Raw genomic sequence first — 18,315 nt, 5'->3', positions numbered from 1 at the left:
ATCTCCAGTGTATGAATGATCCAGATTGCTCACATCTTCACCTGCATTTGGTTGCTAACACTATTTTAAAATTTTAGCCATCTTGGTGAGTGTGTAATGAAATAATACTGTGTTTTTAATTTGCATTTCCCTGATGGCTAATCATTTGTACAATTTTCTTGTGCTTATTTTCTTTTTAAAAATATATTTTTAGCCCTGACTGGTTTGGCTCAGTGGATAGAGTGTCGGCCTGTGGACTGAAGGGTCCCGAGTTTGATTCCAGTCAAGGGCATGTACCTTGGTTGTGGGCACATTCCCAGTGGGGTTGTGCAGGAGGCAGCTGATCGATGTTTCTCTATCATCAATGTTTCTAACTCTCTATCCCTCTCCTTTCCTCTCTGTAAAAAATCAATAAAATATATTAAAAATATATATATATATTGATTTCAGAGAGGAAGGGAGGAGAGAGAGATAGAAATATTAATGATGAGAGAGAATAACTGATCAGTTGCCTCCTGCACAACCCCCACTGGGGATCGAGCCAGAAACCCAAGCAGTTGCCCTGTTGGGGAATCGAACCATGACCTCCTGGTTCATAGGTTGACACTCAATCACTGAGTCATGCCAGTCGGGCTCATGTGCTTATTTTCCATCTGTAATTCTCTTTGAAGAAATGTCTTTTCATGTGAGTGTGTGTGTGTGTGTGTGTGTGTGTGTGTTTGCCAATTTCCAATTGGATTACTTGTGTTTTGTTTTTTCACTGTTGAGTTTTGAGAATTCCTTATATATTCTTGATGTCAGTTTTTTGTTGGCTATGTAGTTTGCGAATATTTTCTCCAAGTGCGCAGCTTGTCTTTCTATCTTCGTAACAAAGATCCATTTCCGAAAAGATTAATGTGATAAATACAATCTTGGCAATCTCAGTTAAGGAACAGAAAAGTGACAGCCACACCAAATAGGAAGTTAATGACACTTTTCCTGTTTTCATAGCAATTTTGCTGGGTTTCTGAAGCTGAAAATGATTATTGGTAAAAGCCCAGACATTAAAACAGGAGTTGAACCCATGTAGGCAGAGGGGAAAACAAGCAACCACCACTCTTCCCAGCCTCTGTAAGAGAGGAGGGAGTTGAGGAGATTATTTCAAGGAAATTTCAGATGTAAACCTGGGCTGGAGCTGCCCATTCATCAGCTAATCAGGCTATACTTGGCCATCTGCCAGGACAAGGAGGCCTCGTGGACTCCATGGATGTCAGGCCTGAGCCATATAGGAAGTGAGGCTGAAAGAGGCTGTGGGTGCACAGCTGCCATCTGGGGCAGGAACCATGGTGACCATCACAGAGGGAAGCCAGAGAGTTCATGGTCCTCATGAGGAACTTCCATGGTGAGAGGGTCCCCTAGGGCAGTGTTGGCGAACCTATGACACGCGTGTCAGAGGTGACACGCAAACTCATTTTTTGGGTTGATTTTCTTTGTTAAATGGCATTTAAATATATAAAATAAATATCAAAAACATAAATCTTTGTTTTACTATGGTTGCAAATATCAAAAAATTTCTATGTGTGACACGGCACCAGAGTTAAGTTAGGGCTTTTCAAAATGCTGACACGCGGAGCTCAAAAGGTTCGCCATCACTGCCCTAGGAGGTCTCGAAGGCACCAGAGGATCCAATGAGAGGCTGGTGTTGGATGCCTGCTGTGAAGAACATGTTGATCACCACAATAGCACCAGGTCACGGGCCTCTTTTCCTTGTGTTCCTTTTTAAAACAAATTTGATATGCTGTATTTTAATTGTAGTTGAGTTCAAAATTAGTTCCTTGTTTCTCTTGAAACTTTGTCTATGATCCATGGATTATTTAGAAACAGGTTGCTTAATTCCTGGGTTCTGGTGATTTTTAAATTACATTGCTGTTATTGATTTCTAGTTAAATTCCATTATGATCTGAGTACATATGTTATAAAATTTTAATTTGTTCACGTTTGTTAAAGTTTGTTGTATGATCCATGATATGATATATCTTCAAGTTAAGTTCTATGTAGTACTTACAATTAATGTGTATTCTGCTGTTTGAAGGTGGCATTTATGGTCTATAAATGTCAGAGAAATTACATATAAACACAATGCAAGTGTGATCTGAATGCCAATTAACTTTTTGGGAACAGGATAAAATAACTTTACTATTCAATAGAACAATAAAAGATACCCAGTGTGGGAAACTGATATAGGGTTGAGCCTCCGACTGACCTGCTGGCAAAGTCACAAACAAGCCCCAGCTTAGAGGGCTCAGTCCTCTAAGCATAATTAGGCTTGACCTTATAACACTCCCCAGATCTTACCTGGGAAGCTAATGGGCTGAGGGAAGTGCAGGGAGTGTAAACATGATCAAAACAGGTGAAACTCACAAGAACTGTAACTATGGTAACCACTGCATTGTTTACCTCAGACTATAAAAGGTCGGTGCGGACTGAGCACGGGTGGAAGTCCTTCCTCTTGAGTTGGACTTACCTGCCTGGTCCCCCATTATTTCCAAATTATCTCTTGTCTTTTCTATTTCATTTGTGTGCGGCTCCTCTTCCCAGATATTGAACCCTGAAACCACGTGGGACGTGGAGGGAAACATTTATGACATCTGGCGCCCGAGGGGAACTCTGGAAGTGAAGGTTTTGCTAGAGCGAAAACACGACGTTTCACTGGCAAAGTGAGGAACAAAGAATTCACCGTAAAGGTAGGAAAATTCACCGTAAAGGTGAGGGGTTATTTCACCGCACACAAACGGCCACAATCAGCTACAGTAGCCCGGAGCTGTAGGCGGTGTGGGAACGTTTTCTCAACCAGGCTAATGGGGCAGGATTCGGCTTAAAAAAAAAAAAAGATTCGGCTTTAAAAAGTAAGAAGAAGGTACATTTGATCTTGAAAGTTTGCCAAAAAGTAAGTCAGAACTTGAAAAAAGTTCAGCAAGCAGAGAAAAACTTATCTTAAAAAACAAAAAACAAACAAAAACACACACACAAAAAAAACCAAAACTGTTTTTCCATGAGGAACACAATATTGCATTTGCTAGAGCCTTTTAGAGAGGCTGAGAAGGAGCCTCCTCTCCTGGTTCCCTCTGCTCCTCCTAGAGAGGAGCAGGAAGAAAAATTGGAGGACTGGCCTTCATGGCACCCTCCACCTCCACCTCCTTGTCCTAATCCTGAAATGATTAACTCACCGTTAATAGAATCACCTGTGCAAAAAGTCATCAGAGAAGGATTGAAGGACATGCCGGTGGAAGAAAGGTTTGCATTTCCTATCATACAGGTAGCTGACCCACAGCTCCCGAATCAGATAACAAGACACCATGAAAAAATTGACTTTAAAATGATAAAGGCCTTACGTGAAAGTGTAGTTCAAAATGGTCCAACCGCTTCTTTTACAGGAGAAATTATGAATAATATTTCTGAAGCATTCTTAATTCCTTATGATTGGTATTCTCTAACTCGTGCAACTCTGGATGGAGGAGATTATTTACTATGGAGGGGAGAATTTTTGGAGAAATGCCAGGAGCAAGCCCATACAAACCGTGGACTGAATGCTCAAATAACTTATGAAATGCTAGCAGGACTGGGACAATATAATGACATGCAAACTCAGTTAAATGATGTGCAGCTGGCATATGAGCAAATTAGAGTTTGTGGAAAGAAAGCTTGGTGGGCTTTACCAGCAAAAGGGGACTCTGAGGGAGCTTTAAGTAAATGCATGCAGGGGCCTTTAGAATCATTTTCTGATTTTGTGGCTCGTCTCACTCGAGCAGTGAGATGACAGATTCAACATGAGATAGCAGGAGATATTTTAATTTAGCAATTAGTTTATAAAAACACCAATGAGGATTGTAAGAAAAGCCTGATGCCTCTGAGAAAAGGTAGTACCATTACAGAAATGATTCGAGCATGTCAGAATGTGGGGTCAGGCACTTTTCTAGCAAATGTACTCGCTGCAGCTGTAACTGTAAAGAATAATAAGTGTTATAATGGTGGGAAAACAGGACATTTTAGAAAAGAATGTAGGCAATTAAGAAGGACACAAGGAGGCGCTCTAGGGAAAGGCACGAACATCCCGCCTCTTGAGCCGATCAACACAAATCCAACCTCTCGGTGTAATAGGTGTCAGAAGGGCTACCATTGCGCCAGCCGTTGTAAATGAGATTCCATAAAAATAGGCAGCCATTGTATCAAGACACAGGGTATGGCCAATCGCAGGGAAACGGCCAGAGGGGCTGCCCCTAGCCCCGTCATTAAAAGGGGAGATCTGCCCTGCAAAGCCCACAGTGGACTCTCTGATCCGGACCACTCCAGGGAGCACAGGCCTAGATCTTAACAGTACTATAGCGGTCACTTTGACCCCCGATATGGCTTGGCAAGCTGTTCCTACAGGAATCTGGGGACCTGTGCCACCGGGAACTTTAGGATTAATTTTAGGGAGAAGTGGAAACACTCTGAAAGGATTAACTCTTTTTCCTGGGGTCATAGATTCAAATTATCAGGGAGAGATTAAAGTTATATTAGAATGTAATCATATTATGCGAATTACTCCAGGACAAAGGATTGCTCGGTTACTACTTTTACCTTATGTTCAGCAAGGCGAGGCTATTAACAGGAGGAGAGGGGCCCAAGGGTTTGGAAGCTCAGACATCTATTGGATACAGGAAATTAGCAAAACCCGTCCTATGATTAATTTGAGAATAGAAGGAAAAGTGTTTAAGGGCTTAGTAGACACTGGGGCAGATGTCAGCGTTATCAGCAAAGAATTCTAGCCTCCAAGTTGGTCCGTGGTAGAAGCTATGGACTCAATTAGGGGGGGTGGGAGTTCCTGATAACACACAACGTAGTGCTGCAGTCTTAAGGTGGCAAGATGAGGAAGGACAGACAGGATGGTTTCGGCTCTACATTGTCTCTGGAATTGCAGTCAATTTTTGGGGCCGAGATGTCTTAGAAGGTTTACAAGCTTGTATTATTACTGGCAAAGGACAGCAGTTTATAGCTCAGATGGGCTTAAAATGTTATGTTTAAGTTTTAAAATGTTTTGGGCTATGGATTGGCATTGTTTTGTTACTGTTTTAATAGCCAGAGTTTTGTTCTTGATGTTTAAGTTTTTCATTATAGTAGCTAATAAAAAAAAAAAGGGTGAGATGTGGGAAACTGATATAGGGTTGAGCCTCCGATTGACTTGCTGGCAAAGTCACAAACAAGTCCCAGCTGAGAAGGCTCAGTCCTCTAAGCATAATTAGGCTTGACCTTATAACACTCCCCAGATCTTACCTGGGAAGCTAATGGGCTGAGGGAAGTGCAGGGAGTGTAAACATGATCAAAACAGGCGAAACTCACAAGAACTGTAACTATGGTAACCACTGCATTGTTTACCTCAGACTATAAAAGGTCGGTGCGGACTGAGCACGGGTGGAAGTCCTTCCTCTTGAGTTGGACTTACCTGCCTGGTCCCCCAATATTTCCAAATTATCTCTTGTCTTTTCTATTTCATTTGTGTGTGGCTCCTCTTCCAGATATTGAACCCTGAACCATGCGGGACATGGAGGGAAACATTTACGACAACCTAGTGAGAAAATTTTGAAGGGAAACACTGAAAAATAGAAGCAAGAAATTTTCAAAACCATTTTAAGAAAGAAAATGCAAAAACAACAATAACAAAACAACAACAACCTGTCAAAGTCAGGAAAAAAAAGGCAAGAAAATATGGCAGATCAAAACATAAAATTATAGTCCTGGTCAGTTTGGTTCAGTGAATAGAGCATTGGTCTACAGACTGAAGGGTCCTAGACTCCATTCCGGTTAAGGGCATGTACCTTTGTTGTAGGCTGGATCCTCCAGCCCTGGTTGGGGCATGTGCGGGAAGCACTCAATTGATGTGTTACTCTCATATCGATGTTCCTCTCTCTGTGTCTCTCCCCCTCCCTTCCACTCTCTCTAAAAATCAATGGGAAAAACTCAAAATTCCTTATTTTACCTGCTCCATGCGTGCTAGACTCCAGCCTCCTAAGAGGGATCACTCGGAGCCCTGTGGTGGTCTCTGCCCACCAAGGGGTCTGCTGCTGGGAAGAGCTTCTGCGCGGGAGAAAAGCTGGGGGTGGAGGAGTGGAGGGGTGGAGAAAGGCATTTTTGGTCCCTCCCCCCCCAGCATGATACCTTTGCCTTTCCCTCTCCTAAGCTCCAAGGGTTCTTCTTTTGCCTCTGTAACTTGTTTCCTGAGCCTATGCAGTCCAGCTGGCTCACTTCTACTACCTTGTAACTTTCTAAATAAACTTTCTCTTATAATTTGGGAAAAAAATCAATGGAAAATATCCTTGGATGAGGGTTAAAAACAAACACCCCCCCCCCCATAAAATTATATAGCAAAAATAAATTATCCTATCTAATAAAGAGGGGATATGCTAATTGACCCTCATGCCATCACAAAGATGGCAGTGCCCACAGCCAATAAGGAGGGACTATGCTAATTGACTGCCCCACCCTCAAAGATGGCGGCACCCACAGCCACAAGATGATGGTGCCCAATCCCTTCAGCCCCACCGGGTGCCTGCCTCCTGAGTTCCCCAGTCCCCCCTGCCTCCCAGCCACCCAGGGCTGGCCTGAGGCACAGGCAAGCCTCAGATGGCGGCTGCCCAGCCACCCAGGGCCAGCCCAAGGTGAAGGCAAGCCTCGGATGGTGGCTGCCCAGCCGCCCAGGGCTGCCCAAGGCTCTGGTAACCAGGGCCGGCTGAGGCTTGTGCTGCCGGCAGTGGCAGCAGCAGAGGTGTGATGGGGGCATCGCTTTCTCCTGATCGCCAAGTCATCTGCTGCCCTGAGGGCTCCCGGACTGTCAGAGGGGGCAGGCTGGCCTGAGGACCCCCCTCCAGTGCATGAATTTTCATGCACCAGGCCTCTAGTCCTATATAATAAAAGGCTAATATGCAAATTGACCAAATGGCAGAATGGCCAGTAGGTATGACGTGCACTGACCATCAAGGGGCATATGCTCAAAGCAGGAGCTGCCCCCTGATGGTCAGTGTGCTCCCACAGGGGGAACACTGCTCAGCCAGAAGCCAGGCTCACAACTGGCAAGTGCAGCAGCGGTGGCAGGAGCTTCTCTTGCCTCTGTGGCAGCACTAAGAACCCCTCAGCGGACATCACCTGAGGGGTCCCAGACTGTGAGAAGGCACAGGCCGGGCTGAGGGTCCCCCACCCCAGTGCATGAATGTCATGCACCAGGCCTCTAGTAGTATTAATAATATAATAAATGTGAATAGTAAATAGGTTTAATTCTACTAATAAATAAACAGAAAATCTTAGGTTGGGTAAAAAAAAAAATCCAGTAAGAAGCTGTTTATAAGCCATGGTCATATATTTAAAACAATACAACACCAAATCTATCTATCTATATAAAAGCCTAAGCAATCGTTACGACTGGTCAACCAGTCACTATGATGCCCAATGACCACTTATCCCTTCTGGTCAGGACTCATTTCACAATCATAAAAATGAGGAAGTTAGGAAGGCTGAAAGAAGCGGAAAGGGAGGAGGCATACACAGGAGGAGGAGAGCAAAACTGGCTTGATAGCTAACACCCCAAACACGCAGTCTCAGCCTGTGATCTGATTATTATTTAGTGCCCAAAGTCAAGGAAATGAGAGATCCCAGAGTATAGACTCCTGGGCTTTCAGACACAGAGACCAGCAGGACTCCAGTCATTTATTCGACTCCTCCCCCAGGCACCTCTACCCCACTCTCCAGGATTTCATTTTAACCAACTCTGCTCATTGCTGCACTGCAAACCCAAGAATCACAGCCTCCAGACTTTGCACAGGTAACTGGGCTGGGGATGCAGGTGAGACCAAGGGGACAGGGAGGGAGTTAGAGAAAGCAGGGAGAGGGGGCTGTGGGTCTCAAGAGAGATGGAATAGAAAGAGATATAAAAGGGCAGCTTGGAGATTTAGTGGCCAAGTGGGAATTTTAGACTCTGTTCACTTAACTGGATTCAGGTTGAAATATGACAGCCAAACCTCGGTCACAAACTGAGACTCACTCCGCCCCATCTCCAGCCCCATCTCTAGCCCCAGCCTAGCCTCAGTCCTAACCTCATTAGAAACACCATCTTCTCCTTTAACCCCCAAACGTAGCTTCAGCCCCAAAGTCAACATGAATCTTAACACAAGCCCCAAATTGACTCTCTTCTGTTTCCAGCTTCAGGTCCAAGCTGAAGTATTAACCAAGATCAAAGAAGGAGATGCAAACTCAATTGCATCCCCAATGTTAGACCCAATCCTAGTCCCATATTTAGCTCCAACTTTACCTTCACCTTCATTCCACACTCAATCTGACCCCAGCCCAGAGACCAATCCTGACCCCACTCCCAACCTCTGCTGCAAACCTAGGCCCATTCCCATTCCTCTCCCTAACCCTTGGCTCATCCTCAACCTGAACTTCTCTTACCTCGACATCATCCCTGACTTCAGCTCCAACCTCCTCCATCCCCTAACTCCGTGGTTGGCAAACTGCGGCTCGCGAGCCACACGTGGCTCTTTGGCCCCTTGAGTGTGGCTCTTCCTAAGCCTTAGGAGTACCCTAATTAAGTTAATAACAATGTACCTACCTATATAGCTTAAGTTTAAAAAATTTGGCTCTCAAAAGTAATTTCAATCGTTGTACTGTTGATATTTGGCTCTGTTGACTAATGAGTTTGCCGACCACTGGCCTAACTCCATCCCTAGCCTGGTCTCTGGCCCTGCCTCCATTTCAGAGTTGGTTCAAGGATGTCAGTGAAGTATGAAGACCTCCAGTCCTTGGAGAGTGAGAAGAAAAGCCAGGGTTCTAGAAATGGTAAGAGGAAAGGAGAAATGGTGTCTTCTAAAATACTTTTCTTAATATGTTTAGAAGGATATCTGTTGTCATGGTATATCTGCACCTCTACCATGTCCACTGCTGGGCTCTCCCACTCTGAGGGGTCACCTGTATGAAGAGGATTCACAATCCTCTGAAGGACAGGATCAGGGTGGACCAAAGCAGTCCTGGCTGCTATACCCTGGGGAAGGTCATGAGCATTTACACTGGGATAGTGAACAGTCATGCTTGGAAGAAAAACGGTGGCTAACCTGACAATACAGATAAGCACGAGCCTGCTGAGGGCCTGGCTGCCCCGGCTCCCTCTGTGTCCTCCTGCCCCCTGTTCCAGGCCTGATGATAAGACCTTACATGTCATCATCATGTGTTTCTGGAGGAGAGGGGGTCTGTGTGACTGAGAACTTGTGCTGGTCCATGAGGGGTGAGATGCCTGGGCATCCCCTGCACCACAGCCTCTCCCCAGCTTTACCTGCACCACTCTTCATCCCTGACAGGTCCCTGTGGCCCCTGCTCCTCCCCCGTGTCTCTCCTGTCCTCAACCTCCATGTCCTGATGTCCTCTCCTCTTGCAGGGCTGCCTCCTCCCCCAGCCTTCCTGCAGCATCTCTGCTCTGGCCCCTGGCCCCTTCTGCTCTCTCTGGGCCTCATCCTTCTCCTGATGATTGGCATCTGCGTGATTGGATCCAAAAGTGAGTGTCCCAGGATGGGCAGGGAAGGGGGCGATAGTGGGGCACAGTAACCCAGGCACTGATGATGATCATGGTGGGTAAAGGCGGCTGCTGGCTCTGTTGCTTACTCATGGGTAATGTAGTCCAAGTGCCTAACCTCTGGAAGCCTGAGTTTCCTCTCTGCAAGCTTGGATAACAACAGCGCCTGTCCCTTGAAGTGGGGTGGCTGTGAGGACCCAATGAGCCAATGTATGTCAAGTGCCCTGCTGAGTGTCAGCACAGACAGGACTGAGCAATCTTAGCTCTCATTGTCCCACCTGCCTGGTCAGATGCCAACATGCGGAGGGACCTGGAGACCCTGAGAGCAACTTTCAGCAACTTCACCTCCAACACGATGGCTGAGGTCCAGGCACTGCACTCCCAGGGTGAGCCTGGCTGGAAGGGGCTCAGGATGGTTGGGGTTGTGGTGGGGGAGGGGGAGCTGGATCCTGAGCACTGAGTCCCCATGTCCTCCAGGTGGCAGTATGCAAACAACAATAACATCTCTGAAAGCTGTGGTGGAAAAGCAGGAGCAGGAACTGCAAGCAGGTGAGAGGCCCTCCAGGAGTGAGTGTGGAAGGGTGGGGGCCCGGCTCTCAGGACAGAGGTGGGGTGGGCGCAGGCTGGGGTGCTGAGTGCCCTCCCCTCCAGCCCGTAGCCTGAATGACAAGGTGTTTTCTCTGGAGAGCAAGCTGGAGAAAGAGCAGCAGGAACTCAAAGCAGGTCAGGCCCCTTCTCCCCTCCCCTGGGCCTGATGTGGTGGGAGAGCATGGAGGGCCCTGAGCCGGCCCCCCTGCATTGTCCCCACTGCCCTTCTGTGTGCCCCAGGTCATTCTGAAATGCTCCTGCAAGTCCAGCAACTCGTCAAAGGCCTGAACTCCCTGAATTGTCAGATGGCTGCGCTCAAGAGCAATGGTGAGTGGTGGAGGGCAGTGCCTAGCCCTATATTCTGCCCATGTTGGGCAGCATATCAGATCATCCTCCCTTTCCACCTCAGACTCTCAGAATACCTGCTGTCCCATTAACTGGCTGAAGCATGAAGGCAGCTGCTACTGGGTCTCTGGTACTGGGAAGCCCTGGCCCGAAGCCGAGAAGTACTGCCAGCTGCAGAATGCCCACCTGGTTGTCATCAACTCCAGAGAGGAGCAGGTGAGGGCTCAGGTCTGAGCTCAGGTCCTGAAAACTGGCCCCACTAAAGAAACGGTTCTCCACTCTTGCTGCACACTGGTATCACCAGGGAGCTTTAAGACCATGGCAATGTGAGCCACACCTGAGGGATTTATAATCATGGGCCACACAATGACATTTCAGCAAAGATGGACCAAAGAGATAACAGTCGTCTCATAAGATTAGATTAGAGCCAAAAATTCCTTTCACCTAGTGGGCAGTAGCTGTCATGATGTAGCGTAGCACATTGCTCAGGTGTGTGTGCTGATGCTGGTGTGAACAGACCTACCTCACTGCCAGTCATATGTATAAAAGCACAGCACTTACAATTATGCACAGTACAGTGTACTTGCAAATGGTAATAAACAACTGTTACTGATTTATGCATTTATGATACTACTAGAGGCCCGATGCATGAAGATTCATGCACATGAAAAGGGGATTGATTAGAGGAAATATTGTAATATTGCTATTTGTCCTTTTTCTATAATAGAAGTATCAGAGATGTAAGAAAATTATTAAAATGTATATGAAAATCTTCCTCCTGTCAGAGCCTGGGGTGCACCGCAGGACCCAGAGACAAGTCGCTGCCCACCCATGGCACCTCAAAATCGCACAAGACCCAGACCCAGCTGGCCCCACCCCCGTTGGGCGAGATCCAGACCTGGCTGGCCCCACCCTTGTCAAGCCCCGCTGGGCAAGGGGCGCAGCCTCAGGTCCCCTGGCCTGGTGCCAGGTGGGGTGTGTGGCCTCAGGTTCCTCATCAAGCCATGCCAGGCGTGGGGCACGGCCTGAGATCCCCCACCCTGGTGCCAGGGTGGGAGGCATGACCTGAGGTACCCGGTCAAGCCCCACTGGGTGGGGGGCACTGCCTCAGGTCCCTGCTGATTGCTTGTTAAGGCTCATTAGGGGAGCTGGCCTCCGCTGTGGGTGCAGCCATCTTGTATTACAGAAACCCCTCCTCCACTGTGGGTGCCACCACCTTTGTGATGTTGTGATGGTCAATTTGCATTTTCCTGCTTTATTAGATAGGAAACTATTATTATGCTAGAGTGTATTCTTTCTACTTATAAAAAAAAGTTTGTTGTTTAAACGTATGCTTTGTTTTGCTGGCAGCAGCCTCATATCATATACCTTGTGTTTACTGTGTCTCTTTTGTGCATCCTTTCCTTTTGTGTTTGATTTTATCATCTCTTGTGGTTTTGTAGAGTAACACACCACACAGGCTGATAACCTAGGAGCAATAGGCCATGGCCTAGGTGTGCGGTAGGCTATCCCATCCAGCTTGTTAAGTGCACTCTATGACAGTGATGGCGAACCTATGACACGCGGGTCAGAGGTGACACGTGAACTCATTTTTTTGGTTGATTTTTCTTTGTTAAATGGCATTTAAATATATAAAATAAATATCAAAAACCTAAATCTTTGTTTTACTATGGTTGCAAATATCAAAAAATTTCTATATGTGACACGGCACCAGAGTTAAGTTAGGGTTTTTCAAAATGCTGACACACCGAGCTCAAAAGGTTCGCCATCACTGCCCTATGATGTTCGCACAATGATGGAATCGCCAGTCTCTGTTGTTAAAGCTGAGTTTGATGGCAATTGGCCTGGGCATTGGGATAAACATCCCAAATCCCCTCAACTGATATAATGAACGTGTAAAGTTCAGAACTCCTCGTCCAAGGAGTTGGGGAGGACATTATTGTCATTCTGTCGTCCCAGACTTTTGTCCAGAAGCACATAGGCTCCTCATACACCTGGATGGGCCTCAGTGATCCTGAAGGAGCCTGGAAATGGGTGGATGGAACAGACTATGAGACCAACTTCAAGTGAGTACATTTGCTTTCTGTGCTCTTCCTTCCCCTTCAGCTCTGCTCCTCGAGGATCTGACCTACAGCCTCTTCTCCCCACCCCCACTCTGTTCCATCTGACTTTCCCAACTTGCTGTTGCCCTTCCCCCTCAGGAACTGGAAGCCGGGCCAGCCAGACGACTGGCAGGGGCATGGGCTGGGTGGAGGTGAGGACTGTGCCCACTTCCACCCGGATGGCAAATGGAATGACGACGTCTGCCAGAGGCTCTACCGCTGGATCTGTGAGGCCAGCATAGGAGTGTCTTAGAGCTGCTTCCTGTGGACCATTGAGCCATGGACATGGCAGGGATGGGGGAGGGATTCTTCCCCAGACACCCCTAACAAGATCTCTGTGGGAGAGAAATGAGCCCTGGGAGATTGGAGCACTGCCATCATTTTGAATATTTTTCTCCTTAACTTTCAAAGATTGTATAGAGTTCCTAAGGTGTTTTTAAAAATTAAATTTCAGCTTGATTGAGGTATAATTGACATATAAAACTTTAAGTTATTTAAAGTATACATGGTTGTGATTTGACATATATAGTAAAGGAAAGACCCCATCTAGTTAATGAACACATCTATAATTTTACATATTAATTTTTTGTATGAATACTTAAGTCCTATTTTCTTCGCAAATGTCACTTATACTATAGAGTGTTATCAACTATAGTCACCAAGTTTTACATTAGAGCCTCAGACCTATTCATTTTATAACTAAAAGTTTGTACCCTTTTACCAACCTCTCCATATTTTATACCCCCACCACCCAGGCAACCACTTTTCTACTATTTCTTACTATGAATATGATATTTTCAGATTCCACATATAAGTGATGCCATGCAGTATCTGTCTTTCTTGGTCTGGCTTATTTCACTTGGTATAATGCCCTCAAAGCCCACTCATGTTGTGGCAAATGGCAGGATTTCCTTCTACCTCGTGAATGAATAATATTTCATTGCTCATATATACCACATCTTCTCTATCTATTCATCCACTGATGAACACTTAGGTTGTTCCCATATCTAGGCTATTGTTAATAATGCTACAATGAACATGGGATGCAGATAAACCATTTTCACTTCATTTGCATATATTCCCAGATGTGGGATTGCTGGATCATATGGTAGTTCTATTTTTAATTTTTGCAGAAAGCTCCATATTATTTTTCATAGTGGTTGCCCCAATTTACATTCCCACCAGTAGTACATAAGAGTTCCCTTTTGCTTTGCCAACCCAGATTTGTAACCTTAAAAATAAACTTTATTGAGATACAATTCTTACATAGTAAAATGAACTCATTGAAAGAGTAGAGATGACTTTTGAGAAATATAAATACCTACGTAACTACCACTCCAACAAGGTGTAGAAAATTTCCTTCATCTCAAAAAACTCCCAGAATTTCATATAAATGAAACCATAGAGTATATTCTCTTTTGTGAAACCTTATGCATTACACACAGACTAATTGTTAGCAACCATAAAATAACAGAATGAAGAAGCTAGGTGAGGCCTGGGAAAGTCCTATGTCATAGTGAAAAGAGCATTTTCTTTCCTATAGATTGAGTTCCATTATTTTCTGTCACTTAAAAATGTTTAAACTTAGGGTGATAATGAAAGATGATTCTTTAACTTCTTTGAATATCCCAAAGTTGCTAAGAGAAGCAGATAACAGCCCCAGTTGTATTGGTTAGTTATTGTTAACAATCTACCGCAATTAGCGGCTTAAAACAATAAACATCTGTTATAGCCCATGAGTCTATAGATCAACTGGGTGTTTTTTGGTCTGACAAGGCTTGACTCACCTTAGATGGTCTCGTTCATGCATTTGAGGCCAGCTGGTGGGTTGGCTGGGAGCTGGTCTAGGACAGTGTCACTTCCGTGACTGACATTTGCCTGGCTACAGGCTGGGACAATGGGATGACTGGGTCATTCTAGCCTAGCCTGGGCTGATTCGCATTCTGCCTTTGGACAGGGTTCCAAAAGAGTAACTGGAAGAGTGCAAGGACTCTGCAGTCTTAGTTTTGGAACTGAAGCATCACTTCTGTTAACTCCTGTTGGCCAAAGTAAATCATAAGGCAGCCCCGCTTCTAGGAGTCAGGAAATAGAACACCTTTTGATGGGAGGAGCTACAAAGTCACAATGTGGAGAGAATGGATATAGGGAGGCATGGAGATTGCTATGTTTTTCAATCAATTTGGCATACAGGGGAAGCATATTGGGACACCCTGTAAAGAACCAGCTCATAACTAAGGGTTCCCATTAAGAGAGGCCAGGACCCATGCATTGTGGTATTACTTGCACCCAGACAATTGCCTGGCATATAGAAAGGTGTCAATTAAAATTAATTAACAATACAGAGGCTCAGCTGGCATGGCTTAGTGGTTGAGAGTCAACCTAGGAACCAGAAGTTCATGGTTCGAATCCCAGTCAGGGCATATGCCTGAGTTACAGGCTCGATCCCCAGTTTGAGGCGATGCAAGAGGCAGCTGATCAATGATTCTCTCTCATCATTGATGTTTCTCTCTCTCTCTCCCACTCCTTTCCTCTCTGAAATCAATAAAAATATTAAAAAAATAAAGAGGTTGATATCAGAGGGAAAGTATGGGAAGGACAAAATTATCCCCTGGAGGCAGCACATCTTCACTTTTCCCTGCCCACCAGCATCACATGAAAATCATCAGACTGGGTACCTGATGAATCACTGAGAACCTTCTTCATGCAAGTCCCATACTGCCAGAAGCTCTTTCAGTGACTGAACCTAACAGGCAGCCAGAATGCAGAGGCAGTGGAAGCACATCTTGGCGTGTCTTAGGCCTTTTGCTGACCTGTTCCTTGATGATGTTGGAAGCCAGCTTTGGTGCACATCTTGACCCCTGCCATGCACACCCAGGCCCAACAGAGACAGCCACAAATGGTGTATTGCTTTGTTTCTCTAAACAGGTAGCCCAGGGCCAGCCACAGGCAGCATCTGACATCAACATGCACTGGAGTCCCTCCCAGGATGTCCCAGAAGAAACATCCAGTGGTGGGCTTCAGACCACATCAGAGCAGGACCCACTTAGCTCCATAAGCAGCATATTCAGAGGGAGATCTCAGCAGGCAGCAGACGCTGCTGGGGTGAATTCCACTTAATGTGGTCAGCACCCAGCCAGCATCTCATACTCTATGGTTGAGATTAATTCTCACAGTCAGCCAGTCTGAGGTTCAAGCTTATACACGGAGGGGCCAAGAGCAATCAAAACTCAACTACAACAGGAGAGCTTACATAACCCACACAAGGAACATTCCCAGAGCACCTTGCTCAGGTTATAAGGGAGACTGTGTAACTGAGCCCCACAGGACAACTACTACATAAGACCACCATACCAAGACTGGAAATCATAGCAGACCTGCCTAATGCATAGAAACAAATACAGAGAGGCAGCCAAAATGGGGAGAGACCTGCCAGCATTTCTCAGTGGTTAGAGCTTCAGCTCATACACTAAAGGGTTGTGGGTTCAATTCCTGGTCAAGGGCACGTACTTGGGTTGCAGATTCAATCCTGGCCCAATTAGGGGCACATGTGGGAGGCATCCAATTGATGTCTCTCTCTCACAATGGTGCTTTTCTCTCTCTCTTCCCTCCCCATTCCCTTCCACTCTCTCTAAAAATCAGTGGGAAAAATATCCTTGCGTGAGTATTAACAACACCAACAAAAAATTAAAAATGGGGAGACAAAGAAACATCCCCAAATAAAAGAACAGGAGAAATTCCCAGAAAAAGAACGAAATGAAATGGAGGCAAGCAATCTACCAGATACAAAGTTCAAAACAATGATTATAAGGATGCTCGAGGAACTTAGGGGAAGAACGGATGAACTCAGTGAGAACATAAACAAAGAGATAGTAAGCATAAAAGAGCACATAGAAACTATAATAAAGAACCAGTCAGAAGTGAAGAATACAATATCTGAAATGAATTACACTTCAAAGGAAGGTATAAATTGTGGGTTAGGTGAAGCAGATGATCAAATCAGTGACTTGGTAGACAAGGTAGCAGGAAACATCCAATCAGAACAGAGAAAGAAAATAATAATTAAAAAAATAAGGATAGTCTAAGGCAGTGGTTCTCACCCTGTGGGTCGTGACCCCTTTGGCAGTTGAATGACCCTTTCAGAGGGGTCGCCTAAGACCATCCTGCATATCAGATATTTACATTACGATTCATAACAGTAGCAACATTACAGTTATGAAGTAGCAACGAAAATAATTTTATGGTTGGGTCACAACATGAGGAACTGTTTTTAAAGTGCCAGAAGGCTGAGAACCACTGGTCTAAGGGAGCTCTGGGACACCATGAAGGATAACAGTATGCACATCATAGGGGGAGGAAAAGGAGAAGAAAGCAAGAAATGGAGAACCTTTTTGAAGAAATAATGACAGAAAACTTCCTAAACCTGGTGAAGGAAAAAGACACACAAGTCAAGGATGCAAAGAGAGTCTCAAATGAGATGAATCCAAAGAGGTTCACAACAAGACACATCATAATAAAAATGTCAAAGGTTACAGACAAAGAAAGAATTAAAAGCAGCAATAGAAAGACAGTTAATTACCTAAAGGGAGCTCCCATAAGACTGTCAGCTAATTCCTCAACAGAAACATTTCCAGCCAGAAGGGATTTCCATGAAATAGTCAAAGTTATGAGAAACAAAGACCTACAACCAAGACTACTCTAACCAGCAATGCTATTATTTAAAACTAGAGGCCCAGTGCACGAAATTCGTGCACAGGTAGGGTCCCTAGTGGCTGCTGGCTGCCGGCCGGGGCCTCTCTTCACTACGTGCCGCCCCCTGGTGGTCAGCCCACGTCATAGCGAGCGATCGAACTTCCAGTCGGTCGAACTCCCAAGAGGACACTCTGCACATTAGGCTTTTATATATACAGACAAGAGGCCCAGTGGATGAATTTGTGCATGGGTTGGGTCCCAGCTGCCCGAGGTGCAATGGCGGGTGGAAACTGTGGGCCCCGGCCGCCTGCGGTGCTGCGGTGGGAGGGAGCTGTGGGAATAGAGCTATGCTGCCATCTGACTGGCCTCTGGGTTCCTCCCCTTGCCCGCAGGATCTGTAGAACCGGAGCCATGCTGTGATGGGACTGGACCCTACCTGAGGGGTCCCGGATTGTGAGAGGGTGCAGGCTGGGATGAGAGACACCTCCCCACCCCACCCCCCAAGTGCACGAATTTTCGTGCACCGGGCCTCTAATATTATATATTTCTTACTCATTTATTGTATCTGTCACCCACCAGAATAGAAGTTCTATGAGGGCAGGACCACTTTTATCTGTTCATAGTTCACACTGTTCTCCCTTTGCCTAAAACTAGGGTGAGTGTCTGGGAGGGAAAATCCTGTGTACTAGCCCTTTAAAAAAGGGGCTTTGTCCCTGGGCGGTTCAGGTCTCTGACTACTAGAAGCACAGATGCTGGTTGGTGCATGGTGGCTATTGCCAGTTCTGGCTGTCCAGGTTGGTGTGCCCTGCCTGGTGTCCAGGCCTCTCTCCTCTCTGGGGGAACTCTCTGCTCCCTTGGCCTGCAGCTCCTGGTGCTGGGCCAGTGCCCATTGGCTTCCTACCTTTCCTACCAGTTTTGAGGAGGTCTCTGCCCTTCCTAGTTTAAATGTCTCCTCTTCAGCCAGTCTTCAGCTGACTATTCCCCAATTTCGTTCAGTTCTAGTTAAATTCTGGGAGGAGGTGGGAGAAAGATCCACCTACT

At 45.9% G+C, this 18,315-nt stretch overlaps 1 protein-coding gene across 1 annotated transcript; it reads left to right on the top strand.

Moving 5' to 3' along the window:
• The first annotated feature begins 7,597 nt into the window (after positions 1 to 7,597).
• Positions 7,598 to 13,797, top strand: LOC102434987 (C-type lectin domain family 10 member A-like). Its single transcript, XM_023746198.1, has 10 exons — positions 7,598 to 7,810; positions 8,744 to 8,823; positions 9,416 to 9,532; positions 9,841 to 9,936; positions 10,028 to 10,099; positions 10,202 to 10,273; positions 10,379 to 10,465; positions 10,548 to 10,699; positions 12,443 to 12,549; positions 12,685 to 13,797. The coding sequence occupies exons 2-10, from the start codon at positions 8,757 to 8,759 to the stop codon at positions 12,836 to 12,838; spliced, it is 924 nt and encodes a 307-aa protein (XP_023601966.1). The 5' UTR covers positions 7,598 to 7,810; positions 8,744 to 8,756; the 3' UTR covers positions 12,839 to 13,797.
• Positions 13,798 to 18,315: the final 4,518 nt, after the last annotated feature.

The sequence above is a fragment of the Myotis lucifugus genome, unplaced genomic scaffold, assembly GCF_000147115.1.
Source record: "Myotis lucifugus unplaced genomic scaffold, Myoluc2.0 scaffold_634, whole genome shotgun sequence".
Taxonomy (NCBI): Eukaryota; Metazoa; Chordata; class Mammalia; order Chiroptera; family Vespertilionidae; genus Myotis; species Myotis lucifugus.
This window is presented reverse-complemented; position numbering and strand designations above follow the sequence as displayed.

Excerpts from the sequence above, each read along its gene's own strand:
- LOC102434987 (XM_023746198.1), top strand. The coding sequence starts at position 8,757 with ATGTCAGTGAAGTATGAAGACCTCCAGTCCTTGGAGAGTGAGAAGAAA. Across the intron at positions 9,937-10,027 it reads CCAGGCACTGCACTCCCAGG|GTGGCAGTATGCAAACAACA; the intron begins GTGAGCCTGGCT and ends CATGTCCTCCAG. Across the intron at positions 10,466-10,547 it reads GGCTGCGCTCAAGAGCAATG|ACTCTCAGAATACCTGCTGT; the intron begins GTGAGTGGTGGA and ends TTTCCACCTCAG.